Below are 24,563 nucleotides of genomic sequence, written 5' to 3' on the forward strand. Positions count from 1 at the left end.
GATTCTCAAAAGATACTTAACAGTGGCCCTTTTAAGTCATTCAGCTGTAAGCATCCGTATGTGTACCTTACATTTAAGTAAACGTACTGGTCATGGTAATTTAGTCCAGTGCCAGCACTGATAAAGACCAGCGAAGCACAAAGAGTTAGAGTATGTATGCTCCTGTTGAGTAAAGTTTCACTTATGTATCTGTCATGTCATCCAGCAAGTGAGACAGAGACTGCCCTTGCCTGGTCACTTTCATGTCTTTAATTCCCAGAGCTGTGCAGGGGTTAGAGGTGATGTTCACTGATGGGTATTGAATAAATTTGGCCATCAAACAAGAATGTACGCTCAATAGCCAAACAGTTTACTTTCCAATACTTTGCTTTTCCTTTATTTATTTTTGATGTTATTTCATTAGATTTATCAGTTATTCTTTCTTTTTGCCCAAGTGCCTAGAAGTGAAGTAAATAGCATGATCTTAATAAATATTTCTTGAGTGAATGAGAGGATTTGTAATTTGAGGTAGTGATCACATGAAAAAATAAGAAAAGAGGAATGAGATCTTGCTGTTTAGGTTTTTCCATTGCACTGGATTTTTTTTTTTTTTTTTTGAGACCGTTTCATTGTGGTAAAATATACATAACAAAATCTACCATTTTAACCGTTTGGAAGTGTATACTTCACTGGCCTTAAGTACATTCATCACTATCTGTTTCCAGGCGTTTTTTTTCCCCCACATAAATGAAATTGCACTCTATTGCGCTAGAGTTTGGCAGTAGTAACTATTACTGATACTGTTTTAACTTTTATACCTCAGTGATACCTATTCAAACTTGTTTATTTGTTATGATGAAAACAGTTGTACATTTAGAAATTTTAGTTATTCTCTTGCAGTGCTTTATTCTTTGAGGAACAAAATGAGGTGAATACCTGCTGTACTGGGCATGTATAGATGAATGAGACAATGTCTGCCCTAATTCACAGCCTAAATAGCTATTTCCACACTGCTTGGGAAGATGTGAACACATGTGCACGTGTGTTTGTTTATGTGTTTCTAGGATCTCTCTGACACATCTTCCAGCTACCTTCAGTGAAAAGTATTCTAAAATTTTCTCTCTGAACAGGCTTACTTTGATAAGTTTATGAAAATTAATGATTATCTTTAGTATTTCCAATTCCACTGTTAAATATTCCACACAGAACGTTCTTATGGAAGTGTATGCACAATGTAACCTTAGCTTTGCTGAAGTTGTCTGTGAGCTAATAATTTACCTGCATTGAGATGACCTCTCTTATACATAATCTTAAAAATAAATTATTTTATCTTGATAGGGACAACTTTTCAACCCAATAGCAACTCCTCTGTAAATCCTGATCACTTGAACTATTTCCGGTTTGCTGGACAGATCTTGGGATTAGCTCTGAACCACAGGCAACTGGTGAACATTTACTTCACGAGATCATTCTATAAGCACATTCTTGGTATGGCTCTATTGTTATTTCCATAGACATATATTTAGAGTGTTTTTTAATTTTTATTTTTTATTTATTTTTTTTTAGAGTGTTTTTTAAATAGTCTTTAGGGAAAGCTAAGTAAGTCGTGGCAGTTGGGTGAAATAATTTTTATTTTGATTGGAGGTTTATTTGATTGATGTTATTTTGCTCTGCCTCTGCTGTTTTGCTGTCAACATATGTAAGGCATTGAGGGCCTGAGGGAGAGGAAAAAAATAATCTACATTTTTGATAAAATTTTTTTTCCCATTTTAGTGTGTATATGTTTATGCTAAAAATACATTTTAATATTAATATATGTAAGAGAATTGGCACTTTTACAATAATTTCCTAAAGAGCTCTTTCAAAGAAAGACTACATTGTAGTAATGTGGCAGTAACATTATAGACTTCCAAATTTAGGAATTAGCCTTCATTTCAATCTTGCTGTGAATTGGATTATAATATTCTGCAGTTTTACAGAGTATCTGTAGAGGGCAGTGTCTCACCATTAAACAGACAGGGGAAGGCAGAAACATTTAGAATGTAACTGCTGTATGTTTGCATTTTTAGGTATTCCTGTGAATTACCAAGATGTGGCATCCATTGATCCAGAATATGCCAAAAACTTGCAATGGATTTTAGATAATGATATTAGTGATTTGGGTCTAGAATTAACTTTTTCTGTTGAGACTGATGTGTTTGGAGCAATGGAAGAGGTGCCCTTGAAACCCGGGGGTGGAAGTATTCTTGTAACACAAAATAACAAAGTAAGTATTCAGATTTTTACCTTAGCCATTGTTTGTAATTTAGCCCTGATATTTTGCTAATTGCTCTAAAGTCTTGGCACTAGCTAGAAAAACTTTTACTGTGAGTTTTGTAACATTTATAGCAGATAAAACATTTAAATTGACTAAACCATCAAATAAACTTCAAATTATAAAGGATCATTTCTGTGCTGTGTTAGATATCCTGAGGCAATTTCTTAAGCAGCCTAGAGCACAGTTCAGTTGACTGTATAAGTTGGGCATGTGCATATCAAAACGTGCAATTAGAAATATAAACTCACATCAATATCATATTTGCACTAAATCACTGTAAAATATTGAGTTCCAACACAGAGAAAAAACTCCAGTGTTTAAATTTTGTACACACTTTTGGGATCCAGTATATTCTGTTAGACCTCTGAATTTGATTTTTTTTTTTTAACTTTATAACTTGATTATTTTTATTTAATATTATATCTCCTGTTTGTATATATATTTTTAAAAACTTGGTGCATGTTTTAAAATACACTGTTAAAAGTTATATTACTTTAATATATAATATGGGCTTCCCTTGTGGCTCAACTGGTAAAGAATCCGCCTGCAATGTGGGAAACGGGGGTTCAATCTCTGGGTTGGGAAGATCCCCTGGAGAATGGAAAGGCTACCTACTCCAATATTCTGGCCTGGAGAATTCCGTGGACTGTATAGTCCATGGGATCACAAAGAGTCAGACACACCTAAGTGACTTTCACTTGCACTTTTTTTTTCCAATATGTCTTATGTTTTGATAAATTAGGAAATTGAGAGTCAGAAAATCTGATTTTGGAATTCCAATTCGGTCATTTACCAGTAGCAAGTTATGGTAAACCAGAACTAAAACCTTTTTCCTTTTCTTTCATTGGATTTTAGTTCCAAGACTGCTTCAGGATCAGCTAACTATAAAAATAATAATCATTGAATTGTTTTGTAGACTAAAGATTTAATATAATTTGTTTTTTTAAAGGCCAAAAGACTTGGCCATATTTTAACCTCTTTGAGCCTCAGTTTTCTATTCTGTATAACTGGAATAATAACACCTTCCATGCGGAATTGGTACCAGCATTTTGTAAACTGAAAAACACAACCCAAACATTAGTTGTTATTGAATAGTTTTCTATAAAAATAGGTTCATGGGTTTCATTTATCTGTAGGAATGAAGACCTAAGTTAAGCTATATAGTTTTACTTTTTGAAACTTAGATACTATACATATTTAAAAAAATACATGAAATTTAGTTTTGGAAAATAAAATCAGGAGCTGAGTTTTTGCACATTTATACTTACTAATTTTGGTCTACCCTGTCATTTTTTACACATGAAGACACTGAAGTCTGAAGAGTTAATGGTAAAGCTGGAGCCAAAACCCAGATCTCCTAGTTTCAAGTCTAATGTTCTTCATCCTGTTAGCAAAATTAATCACATTGAGGAAGATCTTTTAATATATTTTTAATATAATGAATATGTTTAGCTCTAGAAGATTAAAATGCCATTAAAATAGCAAAATTAGATTGATGAATTTGTCAGTGAATGGAAATATTTTAAAAAATTTAATTATTAGATTGTCTGTCTCATAGTACTTCCCAAGTGGCACTAGTGCTAAAGAACCCACCTGCCAATGCAGGAGAAATAAGAGATATAAGTTTGATCCCTGGGTTGGGGAGATACCCTGGAGGAGGGCTTGGCAACCCACTCCAGTGTTCTTGCCTGGAAAAATCCCGTGCACAGAGGAACCTGGTGGGTCCATTGGGTTGCAAAGAGTCAGACATGACTGAAGCGACTCAGCACGCACACACTCATAGTGCATTTATTATTTTATTTACACTGGATACTTCCTCTCAGTTAGGGGTAATAAAGTCATAGAATAGAATCTTCATTATAACCAAGAGATTGCTTTTCATGGGAGACCCTCATACGTGACTCCTCTCTGTGAATACACTATCTGGTAGGTGGATCTGTCATTCCTCTCAGATATATTTTATATGAGGAAGTATAAAGGCTTATTAGCAATTGCGTGGTAAATAGCTATATTTATACTTGTATCTCCTAACAGCGTCCCTCCCACTCTGATGTGATTTTTGTTTAGATTTTTTAAATGTTCTTTATTAATTCTTTTGCCTTTGTATCTTTCTGTTGAAATCTAGAATGAAGGAATATTTTTAATAAATAATAACAAATACAGATACATTTATGTTAAGGTTATACTCCTGATCATGGTCTAGCCTGAGGCTGGAATAGTCCTGTAACATTAAAAAGCTTGGAAGTTTTGTTTCTAAGTTTAACACTGTACTATTGACACTGTTTTGTTAATGACAGGCTAACTGCTTTTTGTTTTTAATTGGAGAATAATTGGTTTACAATGTTGTATTGGTTTCTGCCATACAACAGGGTGAATCAGTCATAACTATATGTTTATCCCCTTACTCTTGAGCCTTCCTGTCACCCTGCCCACCCCTGTAGGTCATCACAGAATGCCAGGCTGGGCTCCCTGTGTTATATAGGAGCTTCCCACTGGCTGTCTGTTTCACACGTGGTGGTGTATATATGTCAGTGTTACTGTCTCATGATGAGCTTCGGTAACCGAGGATCTCAATCACTAATATGTTCTCAGCTTTTGTTTTTCTAATATAAACAATTGCCACAATAAATTGAGCCTTTTCATTTTCTAATATTACCAGTAAGCAATAAGCAAGCTGATTTTTTAAATTAAAAATCTTTAGAAATATCTTAAATTGATCACTTGATTTAGAATTCAGTTTACAAATAAAATTTTCAAATTGTCTTCTTTAGACATGTCATTTTTTAATGTATATTTCTGTCATGAACTTTTGTTATTCTAGGGTCAGCCTTTTACTTATTTATCTTTATAGATGTAAAGTTATAATTGCCACATTTGGAGTCAGCTTCAGAATTTGTAAGCATATTGAATCTTAAATGACTTGCCAAGCTTGTTAGTAAGAAAAAAGTGTATGTAAGCTGATCTCCACATGGGGGAGTCATTTATTCCTGTTTTATTGAAAGGCTTTGGTAATTACAGACTGAAACCAAATAGGTAAAATACATTTGTTTAAAAAAAAGTACATTAATAAATACAGGTGATATAGGGAGAACAATATATATCTGCTCCACATTTGAAATAAAATGCTCTTTTAAATTTAATTTTGTATCTGTGGTTTGTTTTAAAATCTAGAGGAAAAAAAAACCCTTTCACTTTAGAAAATGACTGAATTACCAGGGGATGAACATTTACATTTAAATGGTATTTTCAGCTTTTTAAAGAAGAGCTTTTTCCTTTCACTTTTCATTTTCAGTTTTCAATTCTTGACCAAAGGGTGTTAGGAATGAAATATTTTTGTTAGACCTTCAGTTCTAGTTCTTAGAACTGAAGAGTAAGCTTTGTGGCTTTTAAGCGTTAACACCTTTACCCTACTAATCCTAAAGTTCATTCAGGCTAGGACGGGAAAAAAGTGAGGTGAGATGAGACAGGATATCAGGGAATGTATGAAATAGCATGGAAGTTGAGTTGCAGAGGAAAAGCATTAAGTGATCAGATAGGAGTAATGAAGGGGAGAAAGAAACATTCTGGGCTTATAGGAAAGCACAGAGATGATAGAGCATGATACGTTGCGGTAAGCATGGGTAGGTCAGAGTTTTAGATGTTAGCTTAGATCGCAGAGTAAATGAATGGGAGACGATGAAGTGGAGGAAGTAGACAGGGGCCAAATCCTGAAAGACATTGCATCCACCATTAGAAATTTGAAAGTTACTGGGAAGGCTAGGGGATGATTGTAGATGCTGTAGTAGTTAATGACATGATTGAATTTCTGTTTTTCTTTTTTTTTTTTTAAAGAAAAACAGCACCAATCTCAGCTTGGATTGTGAAGAATGAGTTGAAATGGGGCAATATTGGAGTCAGGGCAACTGATAGGTGATGGTGGAATTGGTGTTGGGGAGCATGCATAAGGGATTGTATAAGACAGTGGGAGCAAGGATAGAGAAAATGAGATAGCTTTTTGGATGTAGAATTTATAGAACATGGTATCCATACTAGCTGTTTGGGAAGGTGAAAAAGAACTGGAGGATGAGCTGCTTAGGTGGATGGGCTCCAGAATGACAAGTGGTATTGTTATCCTCCTAGCCATTAACCTCATCATAGCATTTGTACTTTCTAGTGATAGTAATAACCACTGCCTATTGAGTACTTGGTGTATATTTTATGTATTTGAGCCGTGTTCTTTGTGCATTTCTCATTTACTCTAACAACCTTTTGAGGTAATTATTTCTATTCTTTCAGTGTGAAAACTGCCTTAATAATAAAAGCATGTGATATTTATTAGGTGCTTATAATGTGCTAGGCACTGTTAAAGGAGTTTTATTTGTATTAATTTAAACAGTCATATGCGGTCTGGATGCCCGTTTCTGCAGGTGAGGAAACTGAAGCATGGGGAGGCGAAATTGCTTCCCTCCCAATCGCAGGGTAATGAATGGTGGGTGTGAGTCCAGACAGTCTATCAATTTCAAGCCTGAGCTTGTAACTAGGACACTATATTCCTTTAGAAATTAAATAACTGTCTAAGGGCTTAAAATTGGTAACTGGTAGACCCTCAGTTTAAATCGAGTTCTGTATGGTTGTGTAACTGCTGGGTCTCTTATTTACTAAGGCAGTGAATATGAACAAGGTAACAAATGCCAATTTAGTATGCTTTCCAAATTTATGGTTGGCAAAGGGTAAGGGGAGGGAGAGGGGGAGGGAGGGGTAAGTTAGGAGTTTGGGATTAGCAGATACGTGCTACTCTACGTATAACAGATAGACAACAAGGACCTACCATGAAGCACAGGGAACTATACTCAATGTACTGTAGTAACCTATGATGGAAAAGAATATGAAAAAGAATACACACACACACACACACACATATGTAACTGAATCATTTTGCTGCACATCTGAAAATAATACCATTTTGTAAATCAACTGTACTTCAATTTAAAAAACTTGGTATAGTTTCCTCCATTTCATTATTTGGTTGTTCTCAGTGTGTATGTTAACTATGCTGTGCTCAGTCGTGTCTGACTTTTTGTGACTTCATGGACTGTAGTCCACCAGGCTCCATGGGGATTCTCCAGGCGGAGATACTGGAGTGGGTTGCCATGCCATTCTCCAGGGGATCTTCCCAACCCAGGAATCGAACCCAGGTCTCCCACATTGCAGGCGGATTTTTTACTCTCTGAGTCATTGGAGAAGCCCAGTGTGTGTGTGTACTCATTATTATATTTTATTGCCGGTTTTATTTGATTTATTTCACATACAGACACGTTTGATGCCTGTACTAGTAAAAAATCCAAACTCCTCTATATAGATTATTGACTTAAAGTGGTTTGCTTATGTGTGTCTTCAGAAAAGTATACTATGGAAGATCTTTTAATACTCTGAAAACTTTTAAAACAGTTTAGGTCTGAGGTTCTCAATATTGAGTGTATTTTTTGATTTGGGTTTTAAATTATCTTTAGTATCTTTTTGTCAACAATGGAGAATATATTTTTCTTTGCATTTTAGTTCACATATTCTAAAAATTCACTTTAAAAATCACCAAATCCATGTAATGGTAATCTGAAGAATCCCTATTTTCAATGACTGAATTTGTTCCAAGGAAACTGAAATAATAGGATATTTATCATACTGTCAATCTTTACAGCTTAATTTGTGACCTTAAAAATAATATACTGGTGAAGGATAAATTACTGGAAAATGTTACATTGTTTAAATGTGCCTCTCTTTTCTTATACCTACTTATTCATGCGGAAGAAACCTGGTGTCCTTTGAGTTTTCCCTGAAGAAATTTTCAGTAAGAACTCTTACATATGATAGCAATAGTAATCAAGTGGATAAGCCCAGGAAAGAAGCTTTTATTGTTAAAGGCTTTATATTCAAACAGTGAATTGCATTGTGCCAGTTACAATGCCATTTAAACTGTTCATTTAAAACTAAAAATAACTATTTCAAACAATTCTACGGGTATGTCCAAGTTTATCAGTTTACTTCGAGGGGGATAAGAACATCTTGCTTTCACTATTGAAAGTTAACTATTATTTAAGTAAGTATATCTTTTAAGAAATAGTGAAAAAACTTTGCAAGAGGAAAAATAGCTTTAAAAAAAATGTGTCAGTTTTCAGCATTACCACTACTCCTCATAAAAAGACATAATTTAGACTCAAAGCCTGAAAAGAAGTTAAAATTTTAAGATTTCAAGGGATGATATTGTTCATTCCATACATTCAGAAAACTAGATTTTAAAACAAAATGTTTCTGTAACTACCTATGTATTTAGCTAGGATATTATGTCTGAAAACTGAAGCTCAGTCTTACTATTTTTATTTTTTCCCTTTGCAGTTATTTTTTGCTTACCTATCTTATATCAGTTATGAGGCTCGGGGTTGAGCTTGAAAGAATTTGGCAAGGCTCTTTTTTATTGTTGTTATGATAGTGTATGGTGAAAGATGTTGAATTCATGATGTCTGAAGAAGAGTTGGCTTCAGGACCAGGGACCAGGCTTGATCATTCAAGAGCTTTTGTATAGCAGAGTTTTATTAAAATATGAAAAGTGACAGAGAAAGCGTCTGACATAAACATCAGAAGGGGGATGGAGAGTGCCCCCCCCCCATAGTCTTAGAAAAGGGAGTTACATATTTTTTAAATTGCTTATTACAATAAATCAAAAGAATGTCTCAAGGTTGTAAAGATCTTACTAGACCCACTCCCGTAATTTACATTTTAAGATAACAGGATTAGCCAGAAGGTTTTCAGGAAGGAGAAACTGTCCTCCAGCAGGATACATTGTTGTTATATAATCCTTAGTACAGAGTTTAAGCTGAGTTGTTTGTTGTGTAATCATCAGTTCCAGGCTTAAAGAAAAAAACATTTTACGTGACTTAAGACTAAGGAATGTAGAGGAGAAAAAAGACATTTGTCCTTTCCTCCTTTAGAATCCCAGACCCCTGTCTCCACTTCAAGAGCCCCAGACCCCTTTCTCCTCCTCAGGGACCTCGGACTTCTTATCAACCTGCCTAGGAATTGGCTCTCTCATTCCCTCTTTTTCTTTTAGGAGAATTATGTTGCCAAGGGAAAGGGGCATCATTTTTGTTCCATAACTACTTCCTGCTGTTGAGGCACATTGTTCCTAAATTGTTGAGGCAACATATTCTCCTAACCCTCATATTGAGGGTCTCTGATCCAGGGGCCCTAAGTAATAGTTGGAGAAGGCTGTGGCACTTGTAGGAGCCTGGGCAACCATGTGTAACTTAAAAGCTTTCAGACGGTTAGAAATAAACCCCATTTTAGAGTTACAGGTGAAGGTAAAATAGTCATTTAAACCAAGTTAACACATAATCAAAATTAAAAGTCACATTATGTCCATAGTTACATCAGTCCATCCTAGGATTGTTAGATGTCATCAGATCAGTAAGAGGCGTCACATACAGTTGTTGTCAGTGAAGGTATTCGTGGAGCTGAAGAAAGTCTTTTCCTTGAAGTGGGGAAACCCACTGTGCAAAGCCTTTTTCTGATGAGGAGGCTGAAAAGCTGAAAGCTGAGTCATATACTTAATTCTAAGGCTTTGGAATCTATGACAGTATCTGTGCACAAAAAACAGTCTGCTATAGAGACAGTCCCTTCTTCTTAGGGGCAGTTTGAGCCCTCATTAAAGCTATGGGTCAAACTTTAAACCAACTGTCTTGTGTTTCTTGAGTTAGCTTATGCAGATGCCTCTTAATAGTGTCATTAGCCTTTTCAACTTTTTTCTGAAGATTGGGGTCTCCAGGAACAGTGTAAGTGATATTCTATTCTTCAGGCTTTTGATACCCCCTGAGTTACAGCAGCTTTAAAGGTGGAGCATTGTTGCGCTGAACTTTAGAGTTTAAAATCCCACTTATATCATGAGAAGTCAGTACAGTAAGATTTTACCCATTCATTAACCTTGGGCTTTAGTGGATACTGCTTTTGATGTGAAATTATGTGAGGGTCATTGAGTTTGATAAAGACAGGAAAGCATTTTGTGCTCAACCCATAGTTTTTCCATCGGCCCATACTCTAGGATTTACATTTTGTTCAATTAGTGAGAGAGAAAGAGCAGGTTCCATATTCATGACAACAGAGGCCTGGACCTTGTTCAGTATATCCCTCCCCAGAAGCGGTGAGGGAGACCCTGGCACAATTAGAAACTCATGAGAAAATGGTACAGAGTCCCAGTTGCAGCTTAAAGGATGACTGAAATAACAGCATTTGGCTTGTCCTGAAGTCCCATTACAGTGGTGGATTGGGAGGAAGCAGACCAGGGGCTTCAGTGAGCACAGAGAAAATTGCCCCAGGGTCCAGAAGAAAATCTACTGATTGGCCCTCCACAGTTATTAACACCTAGGGTTCCTCAGGTGTAATTAGGATGGAGCTTGTGTGGGGACCCCTGGGGCACCTTCATCCTGATTGCCTTGAGAGTCCGACCCCTGGGGCCTACACCTCGGAGGGAAGTCTCTTCTCCAGTGTGGTCCTTTGCAGACCGGACATGGAGCCAGGGGGCGGCTTAGATGCCTGAGGTCAATCCCGCTTGAGATGCCCCTCCTTTCCACAGTAATAATAAATCCATCCTTTTTTACCTGGGTTCCTCTGAGCATTTTTCTCAGGCTGTTTCAGAGCAGATCTAACAGCCATTGTTGGGGCTTCAGTCTTTTGCCTGGTTCTTTTTTTCCTCTTATTTTCCTCCTCATGTTCTCTACCATAATACACCATTTGAGCCAGCTACAGCAGTTTTTTAAAGACTGATGTGGTCTGAACGCCTGTTTTTTCATAACTTAACGGCAGATATCTGGAGCTGACTGAGTGAGAATCTATCTTTTACGATTATCCCTTTCTGTGCACTTTTGCGATCAACATCAGAAACCTTTCAGAGAGCTTCCCACAGTCTATGTAGGAATTTACCAGGAGTTTCCTTCGTTCCCTGTTATATGTCAGCCCACTTAGCATAGAGTCTTAGCACATGCTTACTTGAGCCCTATAAGAATACATCTGACAAAGTGGCTATGTTATGGGAACCACTTGGCTCCCGGTAGGGAGGAGGGCTATTTTGTGTTCCCTCTTTCCCCTTGCCTTCAAGCCATTCATCTCCAAAAGCAGTAGCTTCCCCCAAAACTTGAGCTGTCAAGTCAGGAGTCAGTGTCTGTCCCAAGACAGATCCTCTAAATAGTCTACCAAGACTGAGGTAATTCTCAGCCTGTTCAGTTGGGAGCCCTGGATACAGGGACAAAGTAAGAGGACGGGAGGGAGCTGAAGGTTTCACACACAAATCTGTACCCTTAGGTACCCTTAGTCTGGCAGGTCTTGCAGAGAGATAAAGAGCACCACATATGGCACTTCTACCCATTTCCCTTATTTTCTACAGAACTGGTCTAGTTGTAAAATAGTATCAGAGTTAAGATCCTTCAACTGGTCAGCATTCCCCATCTTCCAAAGGATACTGTGGCCATTCAGTATCATAGAAGATCAGGAGTGTCTTTTTTAAACTCTGGGGATCAAACTTGTCCCAGTTTTTAAAATGCATTTTAAAGGAGTGGTTCAGTAATTGTTAGCTCCTATCTGTAAGCAGCATCTATACCCGTCGCTTCTTTCCACCAGAGGCATCCTTCCCTGCTCTAGATGGGGATGTAGACAGACTTGCCACTGAAACTTTCCTTCCCTGGTTGGACTTAGTCTCTCCCTTACCAACACAGGCGCCTTACTTGTCCCTTCCGGTTCTACCATCAAGGCAGGGTGGAGATGCACCAGGGGTAGACTCAATGTCATCCCAGAATGATTTAGTTCCTTACCACCAGGACCTTTGTTTGATTTGACTTTTTCCCTGATGCCATGCAGAGTGTAACAGAGTAGCTTTCCTGGAATGTTTCCCAAGCTAGTACTACTAGGGGAAGCATCTGTATTCTGTGTGCCTGTGCTCATGTCTGAGTCCAGTCCTGACCGCAGGAGAAGTGGTGAGTTATAAAGGGACAAACAACAATCAAGATGTCCCTTCTGAGTGTCATCACGCTAGTATATGTGATAGCAAAAGAGGTGGTGGAGGGTCGGCCAGCGAGGAAACAGTTTGTTTTTGTCTGCAAACTATTGGGCCAATCCTTCCAGTTCATTTCCACAGATTCCACAAAACACTGTATAAGGCGTTGAGACAAAAGCCATCAGAGAGCCTCCTCTGGTCCACTAAGAGCTAGTGCTACCAAAGGAAGAAGCCCGTTGCATTTCCAGTCTTACCAGATCCTGCAGTTCCTGATCTGTGTCCTCAAAAACCTCATGGTCACCAGCAGTGCTTTTTTTTTTTTTTTTTTTTTTTTTACCAGCAGTGCTTCTATCCACATAGATTGGACTCACTTTCAGGTTGCTGGCCCCTGAGGCAGGGAGCCAAGAGAGTGACCTCTAGCCTGAGAGACATTCCTGGAGCTAGAGCTCTGCCTCACTCCCAAACATGCTCTTGTAACTTTGGGCTCCTGGCAAGTCTAGGTGCGTTCATACATGGGGTCTAAGTAAAAGTACATAGTAACAGCAAAGTCTATGATCTGACAGATTAGGTTAGTAGTTCTCCGGGAAAGACCAAGATTTCTCCATATTTAAATTAATATGGAGACTGGGATTTGAAGGAACTGATTTTTCACAAACTGATATCAATAACTATGGACCAGAGCTACAAAAATAAGTGTGGGAAAAGTATATTTGTGAAAACTAATTTTTTAAAATAGAATGTATGTGGAAAAATAGGAATTAATTGATAGAAAAGTATGTACTATTCAGATAAATATGGAATGCAGTGGCAAATTAAAATAGATAAAACTATACTTGAGCAGTTCATGCTTCATAATTTGAGGTGTTGATTAATGACTCAAGTGAATAGTACCTTAAGATAACAAAAGCAAAATCTCTTGAGAGAAATATATAATTAATGAATGGAGCAGAAAAATTTTTAGTATTTTCATTAAGCAGTTTAGTTAGAGCAGACATCAATTAAAAGATAATTATGTGTTAGTGCAAAAATCATTGGTAGTTATTATGTGTATATTTTATTTCTTAGATTGGATCCTGAAGATTCAGTTTGTGTTTCTGTTTGATTGGCACACATTTCTATGTCCCCCTCTCTCTAAATACCTGGATGTTACTTGTAGAATCTGATTAATTCCTATTCAATGGAGAAAAACCTTTGGGTGGTTGGGAGTGAGATTTGGAGTGAGAGTAGATTGGTAGCATGGTATATAGATGGTAATAGATGGTAGCTTTTCTCATGCCAGATTGCAGAAGGAGCCATGCAGGGTTGGAGGAAGCTGTGAGCAATCCATTGTGACATTTCTGTAGCTCTGAGATGTATGAAGAATTCATAGCTGGAGTCATGTACAACGTGTTGGCTCAGTGCCTGTGGGAATTTTTTAGGGGTTGAGGGTAACAGTGTCAGATTAATAACCCCCAAAAAAAGATTAAAAGAAGGGGCCTAAAATAGGCTTTCTCTCTGTGTATTTAGAACATTCGTTCCTGGGAGGTGAGAACTATATACATATTGCTTTTAATTCTTGAAGTTTCACCTAGATGGGTAATAATGGGAACTGGCAACCCACTCTGGTATTCTTGCCTGGAGAATTCTGTGGACAGAGGAGTCTGGTGGGCTGCATTCCATGGAGTCACAAAGAGTCGGACATGACTGAGCTATTAACACACACATGCACGAATAATAACAATGATAGGGTTTATATACAGAGAGATATGGTCATTCACTTTGATCTGAGCCAAAATACATTTTTTACTGCTAGTTAAATTTTAAGTGACACTATTCTTGATAATGTATATTTTAAATGTGTCAAAATAGCTTACTGTAACTCAGAATGTTGTTGTTTAACTCAGAATAGGCTGCACTTAATTGAGTCATTTGATCAAGTTCAAAGTGTGTTTTAAATGAATTTATTGAATGTATATTCATCATGTTATTTGTTGAACAGAAAGCAGCAGCCACATTTTTAAGAGCCGAGGATCAGTTCAGTTCAGTTCAGTTGCTAAGTCCTGTCTGACTGTTTGCAACTGCATGGACTGCAGCACGCCAGGCCTCCCTGTCCATCACCAACTCCTGGAGTTTACTCAAACTCATGTCCATTGAGTCGGTGATTCCATCCAACCATCTCATCCTCTGTCGTCCCCTTCTCCTCCCGCCTTCAATCTTTCCCAGCATCAGGGTCTTTTCAAATGAGTCAGCTCTTCACATCAGGTGGCTAAACTATTGGACTTTCAGCCTCAACATCAGTCCTTCCAATGAATATCCAGGACTGATCTCCTTTAGGATGGACTGGTTGGATCTCCTTGCAGTCCAAGGGACTCTCAAGAGTCTTCTCCAACACCACAGTTCAAAAGCTTCATTTCTTCTGTGCTCAGTTTTCTTTACAGTCCAACTCTCACATCCATACATGACCACTGGAAAAACCATAGCTTTGACTAGACGGACCTTTGTTGGCAAAGTAATGTCTCTGCTTTTTAACATGCTGTCTAAGTTCGTCATAAATTTCCTTCCAAGGAGTAAGCGTCTTTTAATTTCATGGCTGCAGTCACTATCTGCAGTGATTTTGAAGCCACCAGAAATAAAGTCAGCCACTGTTTCCACTGTTCCCCCATCTATTCGCCATGAAGTGATGGGACTGGATGCCATGATCTTAGTTTTCTGAATGTTGAGCTTTATCCCAACTTTTTCACTCTCCTCTTTCACTTTCATCAAGAGGCTCTTTAGTTCTTCGTTTTCTGCCATAAGGGTGGTGTCATCTGCATATCTGAGGTTACTGGTATCTCTCCTAGCAGTCTTGATTCCAGCCTGTGTTTTATCCAGCCCAGCGTTTCTCATGATGTACTCTGCATATAAGTTAAATAAGCAGGGTGACAATATACAGCCTTGACATACTCCTTTTCCTATTTGGAGCCAGTCTGTTGTTCCATGTCCAGTTCTAACTGTTGCTTCTTGACCTGCATACAGATTTCTCAAGAGGCAGGTCAGGTGGTCTGGTATTCCTATCTCTTTCAGAATTTTCCACAGTTTATTGTGATCTAGACAATAAGCTTTGGCATAGTCAATAAAGCAGAAATAGATGTTTTCTGGAACTCTCTTGCTTTTTCAATGATCCAGCGGATGTTGGCAATTTGATCTCTGGTTCCTCTGCCTTTTCTAAAACCAGCTTGAGCATCTGAAAGTTCACGGTTCAAGTATTAATGAAGCCTGGCTTGGAGAATTTTGAGCATTACTTTACTAGCATGTGAGATGCGTGCAATTGTGCGGTAGTTTTAGCATTCTTTGGCATTGCCTTGCAAAGAGTCGGACACGACTGAGCGACTGAACTGAACTGAACTGGCATTGCCTTTCTTTGGGATTGGATGAAAACTGACCATTTCAAGTTCCGTGGCCACTGCTGAGTTTTCCAAATTTGCTGACATTGAGTGCAGCACTTTCACAGCATCATCTTTTAGGATTTGAAATAGCTCAACTGGAATTCCGTCCCCTCCACTAGCTTTGTTCGTAGTGATGCTTCCTAAGGCCCACTTGACTTCACATTCCAGAATGTCTGGCTCTAGGTGAGTGATCACACCATCGTGATTATCTGGATCATGAAGATCTTTTTTGTACAGTTCTTCTGTGTATTCTTGCCACCTCTTCTTAATATGTTCTGCTTCTGTTAGGTCCATACCATTTCTGTCTTTTATTGTGTCCATCTTTACATGAAATGTTCCTTTGGTATCTCTTTTCTTGAAGAGGTCTCTAGTCTTTTCCATTCTATTGTTTTCCTCTATTTCTTTGCACTGATCACTGAGGAAGAGCTGAGGATATATACTGGTAAACAAAACAGAACCTCTGCTTGCAGAGAGATTACAGTCTAATGAGACATTTAAGAAAAAATAAAGCAGTAAGTATACAGACGGTGAGATCTGAACAAGCTGTGTTTGGGGGACAGAGTGAGGGAACAAAGGGGAAAGTGGAAGGAAATGAGATGAGAGTGTAAGGCAGAGGTTGGGTCGTTTGGGGCCTTATGGACTAGGGAAGGAATTTGGACTTTACTCCAAGTGTCATGGGAAGTCATTGGAGGGTTTTTGAAAAGAGGGTTATGTGATCTGAATTATATATATACACACATAGTTTAAAAAGTCACTGTGATTTGGAGAGGAAGCCATACAGAGGCAAGCATGGCAGCAGTGACCCAGGTAGTCTGATGTCCAGGCGAGAGATGGTAATGGCTTGGACCAGGGTGCCACAAGAGGAGGTGATGCCACAAGGCCTGACTGAGAATGTTTTTTGAAGATGGAGGTGATAGCACTCGCTGACAGAAGGTGTGAGAGAAACCTGGGTGATTGACTCCTAGGATTTTGGCCTAAACAGCTTAGTGAACGATAGATTACTGTTTTGCTGAGATGTGTGAACATTGGTGCCAAATTAATTCTAAACCTTTATTTCTAAAATGAGAAATGGTCAGTAGTATCTTAAGTATGTGAAATTAAAAAAAAAAAAATAATCGCAGAAACCTTTTTTTTTAATAGGCGGAGTACGTCCAGCTTGTCACTGAACTTCGAATGACAAGAGCCATTCAGCCTCAGATCAATGCTTTTTTACAGGGCTTTCATATGTTCATTCCACCGTCCCTCATACAACTTTTTGATGAATACGAATTGGTAAGGAAAAGCATCAGTTCTTTTGCTGTTACAACACAAAACTCCATTTGATGTAATTTAGAAATAATTTTATTGGAGAAGAACATGGCAACCCACTCCAGTGTTCTTGCCTGGAGAATCCCAGGGACGGTGGAGCCTGGTGGGCTTCCATCTATGGGGTCGCACAGAGTCGGACACGACTGAAGCGACTTAGCAGCAGCAGCAGCAGCAGAAATAATTTTAGTGCACAATAATGAATGAAATAAAGTAGAAGATATGGTAAACCATTAAAATGTTCATGTTTAGGGAGTTGTAAGATTTGTGATTGTGCTTCTCTAAAGGTTAATAACTAGGTTAGCAGTTCTTAATGAGAAGTAGAGTATAGGTGGTGATTAACAAAAATGGAATATATTTCCAAAGTGTTCCACATGGGAGATGATGAAGGCCAGTCTTCCCAGAGACATTGTTTATATTATTTCTGAATTTTTTTATTTGGTAAAGGAAACTTCTTGTACTTCCCAAAAGAAAAATTGATAGAAGAATTTTCTTGTTATATTTATGTTATCTTCTCCAACTTATTTCATCATATATATAAGTTAGTAATTTTCTATCTTAAGTCTGTATGGAGTCCACTGTCTTTGCTTGCCTCTAGTCTCTAATGAATGTTTGTTTTGCTTCTTTAATTTGCCTGCTTTTTACTGTGATCTATGTCTGCATTTTCCCCCATTTCTTTTCCTCTCTTTTATTTTTGGTGTTAAATTATTTTCAAACTCTTGAGTTATCTAACGTCTTAATAAAACCATACAATGTTTTAAATAGAGTATAGCTGTTATCTTAGTTTAAAAAGTATAATTTGGAATAATAAAGTTTAGGTCGATGGAAAAGAATTCATTGGTTTTTATTCTGTCTCACGAGTTAGTTTCACCCTGTGCCTTTCATTTTAATACATGAATAAATACATTGGTGTGTACTGGTTAATTTTACATATAGCAGTATTTTGAATTTATCACTCATAGTATATCATAATATAGTAGTGGAGAAAATTTAATAAATAATGTGAAAGGCCATGGTGACTTAGTTTCACTAACTATCAGCTTTGAGTGTTTGTCCCTGTTTTTAGATTTAGGACGAATGGTTTTCTTTAGCATAGGAGCATATAGTTTTTGCATACCCATAAGAGTTACTATTTTTAGCATTCAAAAATGAAGGTGTACTTATGAGTTATTAAACAGAAAATTATATTATTTTTCTGGACCAGTGTATAAAAAACAAATAGCAACAATACAGATAATTGACAAAAACTTTGTCTCATAATTTATTGATGCTGATAAGTTTTATGAAACTTCTTATTGAGTTACAGTATACATGAGAAAAGTATAACCTAACCCTAACATGCTATAAATATATAGCTTGATGAATTTTCACACTTTGTACACCCATGAAATAGCATCCGGATCAAGAAACTGAGAAATCCTAATACCCTAGATCCTTCTCATGTTTTCTTCCAGTCACTTTCCCCTCATGGGTATCCACTCTCCTGATTTGTAATGATATAGGTTAGGTTACCTATTTTTGAACTTAATGTAAACAGAATAGTCACCTAGAATATGTCTGACTTCTTTAGCACAACTTTTTTTTTTTTTTCATGTTTCTGTTTTTTTTTTTTTTTTTTTAATTAGTTGGAGGCTAATTACTTCACAACATTTCAGTGGGTTTTGTCATACATTGATATGAATCAGCCATAGATTTACACGTATTCCCCATCCCGATCCCCCCTCCCACCTCCCTCTCCACCTGATTCCTCTGGGTCTTCCCAGTGCACCAGGCCGGAGCACTTGTTTCATGCATCCCACCTGGGCTGGTGATCTGTTTCACCATAGATAATATACACAGCACAACTTTTTGTTTGTGAGAATACTTTGTACTGTTGCATGCAGTTGTAATGTGTTCCTTTTCATTGCTCTATAGTACTTCACTGTGTCAGTCTACTTTTTTTTTTCTGTCCTTTCTACTCTTGGTGAACATTTGGTGGGTACTTTTCAATTTCAGACTGTTTAAACTGGTTCTGCTACAAACACTAGTACATGTCTTTAGGAGAACATACGTATGCATTCTGTAGATTATATGTCTTGGAGTGGAATTGCTGGGATTTCGGTTATGCATTTATTCCATTAGAGTAGATACTAGCAAGTAGTTTTCCAAAGTATTGTGTCAGTTTACACTCCCACCAACAGGTATAAGAGTTCTGGGTATTCTGTATCCTAGCCAGCTTTTGTTATTTCTCTGTCTTTTTTTATTTTTACCATTCTGGTGTAGAGTATTGGTATTTCTTTATGATTTTAATTTGCATTTCCCGGATGATCAGTGAGATTGAGTATATTTTATATGTTTATTGGCCATTTATATATTCTGATTTTGAAGTGTTTATTGACATAATTTGTTTTTCTATTGCATTCTTTGTTGTTTTTTTTTTTCTTTTCTTTTTTACACTGATTTGTAGACGTCTTGAGGAGAAGGAAATGGCAGCCCACTCCAGTATTCTTGCCTGGAGAATCCTGTGAGCAGAGGAGCCTGGTGGGCTGCTGTCCATGGGGTTGCACAGAGTCGGTCACAACTGAAGGGACTTAGCATGCATGCATTGGAGAAGGGAATGGCAACCCACTCCAGTATTCGTGCCTGGAGAATCCCAGGGACAGAGGAGCCTGGTGGGCTGCCATTTTTGGGGTTGCACAGAATCGGACACGACTGAAGTGACTTAGCAGCAGCAGTAGGAGTCTTCATATAATCCCTTATAGGAGTCTTTGTTAGATATATGTATTGTGAATACCTTCTTTTCTGGTGTCTTATAATTTTTAGATTTAACACAGTTCAGTTTACTATTTGTTCTATCTTTTTTTGTTTTAAATGAATGGAACTTTTGTGTCCTGTTTAAGAAATTATTTCTTATTCCAAGGTCATGAAAGTATTTTCTGTTTCCTTCTGAATATTTAATTCCTTTTCTTTCACTTTTGAGTCTGTTACTGGTAAGTTTTTAATTGTGGTTCACATATTAGAAGGTAGGTCAGGATTCCTAGTCTGTCTTAGACTCTGGCTATACTAAGTAAGCTGATTCAGATGGTGGGATTGTCTGGGAAGAGCACTGTTGTTGGCATGACACTGGCTTATGCAGTAATGATGATGATGATGATTATTAAACACTTAGTATTTGCCAGGTACTTCATGTGTATTAACTTTTAAAACCTTCACATCAGACCCCTTCACATCATGTGTTATTCTCATTTTATAGATGAGGAAAACTAGGCCAAAGAAGGTATGGGACTTGCCCACATTCACAGAGTATGTGTTACAGCCAGACGGTGAACCATGTTCTCTGACTCATAGCCCAGTCTCTCCATCAGTATTGCCTCTCAGTGGTGTGAGTTACAAATGAGACTTGGATTTGGAACCTTTTTTGCGACTTGTGTGTCTTTCACAGGAAAGGGCTCTAGAGGCTACACTGGGATAGGAAACTTTTTTTTTTTTTAAAGTTGGCTAAAATATCTAAGTTCATTTCATCTAAGTTCATGGCATAAACATGTTCATCAGAATTAAAGATACAGGTTAGATTCTAGAGTCTTCATGAAAAGAAAGTATCTAGTAGCATCAATGTCCTTACAAATTGAGATGTATTCATCAATTTGTGGACAGAATGCAGTCTCACGTCACGAGATGATCATCAGGTTCAAAAATGGTGACAACATTGTTGTGATTACTATATCTATAGTATTATTACAGTTGAAGGGTTCCTCAAATGTCTGAGGTACTGTCCTGCCATCCTGTGCTGCTTATGAGTTTATCCATGGTGGTACCAGGATATTAAAACGCTGAGCCATGTGAATATGAGGTAAACTAAAGGCTGTGAACACTCGCATGACTCAGTTTCTGACTGTTAGTTTTTGGGATATATATTTTGTACCCAATTCCAAAAGATCAATTGTTTTGTCATATTTAAAAAAATAATAAATTGTTGATTTGGACTAAAGTCTTTTGCTATATGTATATGTATTGATACTTTTTATTGTGTACTTCCAATTTCATCTTCTTTTAGTCAACTTAATAACTTCCCCCCCCCCCAGTGTTAAATGAGCTAATAAGGATATTTTGTTCCCGTCACAAAATCATAACATATGATGTTCGTGAAATACTTCAAGTTCCTTGAGAGAATATAGTCTCATTTTTATTCACAATTATTAACAATGAAAGCATACTCAATATTATTAAAAGCTTATCTTCAGCCTAGAAGGGAAGAGGATTAAACCCATGGATTGTGAGAAACATGTAACAATCATCCATATTCCTTTTTTGGCAGATCTGTATCAGGGTAGCGCCAGGGAACAGAATTTCCCTAGATGGCTCAAATAAAGAAACTTTAATAAAGGAACTTACAGAGGCATGGGTAGGTTAAGAATAAACAAGATATGCTTGAGGCATCCAGAGAATAGCAACAGGAGAAAGCCTTTATCATCCCTAAATTGAAGACACATGGAGGAATTGCTGTGAGGAGCCCTGTGTGAGTCTGAATCACCAGGTGGTAGCTATAGTTGAGGAGGCATAGCTGCTGCAAAGATGTACTGGAGAGGGAAGGAGCAGAATGTACTCTCACCTTCAGACTCCTGCCTGTTTCCCAGTGATGGAACCCAATCTGAGGCCAACAGGCAAGAGAGCCAGTCTGCAGGGATCAGCCACCTGGGGCACAGAATGTGCAAAGGAAGATGGAAAATGTATTTGGGGGTGGTAAATGGACCCTACCAGAATGCCTTCATCAGTTAAAGCATTTTATAATACTATGGTCAGCCAGTTTAGTTTGCTCAGTTGTGTCCAACTCTTTGCGACCCCATGGACTGCAACACGCCAGGCTTCTTTGTCCATCACCAACTCCTGGAGCTTGCTCAAACTCATGTCCATCAAGTCAGTGATGCCATCCAACCATCTTGTCCTCTGTTGTCCCCTTCTCCTCCTGCCTTCAACCTTTCCCAGCATCAGGGTCTTTTTCTAATGGGTCAGTTCTTCACATCAAGTGGCTAAAGTATTGACCATAGCCAAATACTTAGTAAGGAGGACTAAAAGACACCTTAGACAGGCAATTATTAAATTATTTGGTCTTAAGACCCCTTATAAGAAAAGAGTTTATGTTGGTTATAGTAATTGATATTTTAAATTTGAACAGAAATGTAAAATATTTTATTAGCTCATATAAGAATAACAATTCATTACATATTAACATAAATAAGATTTAAGAAATTAAAGCTAAAAGATAAATAAAATTATTTATTTTCCAGAATAAAACATAAATAGTGGGAAAGTATTATTGTTTTATATCTTTCCAAATTTAATGTCTGGCATCATAGAAGAAAATGGGTTCTCATAACTGTTTCTGCTTATAATCTGTTGTGAAATGTTTAACTGAAATGTATAGAGAAAATTCAGCCTCAGTTGGAAAAGGGCGAACCTTGCAGACTCCTTGAATAGATCTCAAACACCCAAGATTTCTCAGACACCACCCTATATCGACCTCCGTTAATCTTTTTCAGAGCACACTCTATATATATACCTTACATATTTTTGAGGAGGTGCTGTAGGAGAAGTGACTCTTTCTGTGCAATAACAAAATCTGCTGTTCTGGCTTGTCAGTGTTGAGTGTAGGCTAGTTATTGCCTTACTTTATTGAGTAAACCCATGCAACTGTGAGATATGGTTTAATTCAGAGTTGTGGACAAGCTTTTCTCATGTTCTGTTTTCACTTGAGGAATACTATGGTAAAATACTTTTGCCATTCTTAATTTCATTCTTAGTTATTTGATTGATATTTTGTTTGTTTGATGATCTTCCTGAAAAAAAGGATACCAAAAGTCATTAGTAGGAAAACTGCGGTTTTTTTCACCTTATGGAAATTTGACTTTAAAGGATTGGAATTATTTCATAATAGAGTTCCTCTAAGGCCTAAATCTGTTTTGATATTTTTAAAAATAACTTTTTATTATAACTTCTTTTTTCTAGTGATTAGAGTTTCTTGATCTTTTTATTTGCTTAACTCAGATTTATTTAGGTCTCTGTTGTTATTTCTATATTGAGAGTATAGTATCTTTATAAAAGTTAACAAATTCATAAAATATATATAAACCAAAAAGAATAATGTTCATAAAATTGTTGCACATATAAACTTGTGGCATATGTGTTTCTATATAAACATGAAGGATTATCGCTTATGTTTTAATTAAATTGTATTAGTGTAGCGACATCTCCACATCTCACAATATTTGTGATTATCAGTATCAAGGGTTCTCTACCATGTAGTACTTGTTACTGATAACATGCAGACAAACACAGAAATAAATCAGTTTTACATGGGATTAGTTTCTAATTAAGACAAATTTGCTATTTAAATGTAATCTCTTTTTTCCCCCAAAGAAGATTAATGAAATATTTTTCTTCTTTCCCAAAGGAGCTACTGCTTTCTGGCATGCCAGAAATTGATGTGAGTGATTGGATAAAAAATACAGAATACACAAGTGGCTATGAAAGAGAAGATCCAGTTATTCAGGTAAAGTCTCTCTAGAGCTTAGAATGAAGTTAAGTTTAGCCATTTAATCTTATAAGCTTTTCAGCACTATTGAATGAAAACCTGTATTAATTAACAAAGTAAAGTTTTTCCCTAAATTCTTCTCAAGGGAATTCCATATGAAAGCTTTATATGAAGTCTTTTTTTATAAATGAGTTTCATAGAATAAAATATGCTTTATGAATATTGCATATTGCTCTGGTACTAAGAAGCCTACAATTGCTCTGAAATGTGAGTTTAGTTTTTTTTTGTTTTTAGTGGTTCTGGGAAGTTGTGGAAGATATTACTCCAGAGGAGAGAGTTCTTCTCTTGCAGTTTGTTACTGGCAGGTAAGAAGTGTTTTTATGATAATGTAGAAAGAATTTAATGTATTCCATTTCTAATGGATTAGAGGTAAGCAACTCAGAGTGAGTTATTACTCTGAATTGTTTGTTTCTCACCTCCTTTTTTATATTTTTAGACATGAAACAAAGGTTTATTTAGGCATTAAAGTTAAAATATATAGTAGTACCCAAAATATGTTTATTTAAGGTATAAAAAATTATTCCTGTCAGAACTGTCAACATATATATTATTTTGTAACTTGGTAGTCTTTTCAATCTGTAAGCCAATAATAGTAGCCAGTAGTTGTTGCTGGGATCACACACACACACACACACACACACACACACACACACACACACACACACACACACACACACAGTACATATAATATCCATACACAGCATTTTTTCTTCAATTTTTGTCAAATTTTAATGTTCTAAGATTTGTGGCCTAAAAAGTAATTTGTGATACCATACATTGAAAAGTCTACGTTTGGAAACAATTAAACATCATCAATGTTAGAAAACTAAATGATTTAAATCTCTCTTAACTTATAGTTCTGAAAGATGTAAAAGAAAGGTGTGATTTTCATTCTTGATAACTTAGAATTTCATCTGTATCCTTCTGTTTATGAAAATATAGTTCAGTAGTTTCATTATAAATTTGCATGGTTCTTCT

The 24,563-nt window shown here is 36.9% G+C and overlaps 1 protein-coding gene across 5 annotated transcripts in view; it reads left to right on the plus strand.

Annotated features, from left to right (window-relative positions):
- The window catches only part of HACE1 (HECT domain and ankyrin repeat containing E3 ubiquitin protein ligase 1), a 117,550-nt gene that overhangs the window by 79,536 nt on the left and 13,451 nt on the right, over positions 1-24,563 (plus strand). For all 5 annotated transcript variants that reach the window (XM_043889944.1, XM_043889946.1, XM_043889948.1 and 2 more), the window contains 5 exons: positions 1,318-1,467; positions 2,049-2,245; positions 16,853-16,984; positions 23,445-23,543; positions 23,820-23,890. In XM_043889944.1, the coding sequence (XP_043745879.1) occupies positions 1,318-1,467; positions 2,049-2,245; positions 16,853-16,984; positions 23,445-23,543; positions 23,820-23,890 (649 nt within the window). The remainder of the gene's footprint in view (positions 1-1,317; positions 1,468-2,048; positions 2,246-16,852; positions 16,985-23,444; positions 23,544-23,819; positions 23,891-24,563) is intronic.

Source organism: Cervus elaphus, chromosome 28, assembly GCF_910594005.1.
Source record: "Cervus elaphus chromosome 28, mCerEla1.1, whole genome shotgun sequence".
NCBI lineage: Eukaryota > Metazoa > Chordata > Mammalia > Artiodactyla > Cervidae > Cervus > Cervus elaphus.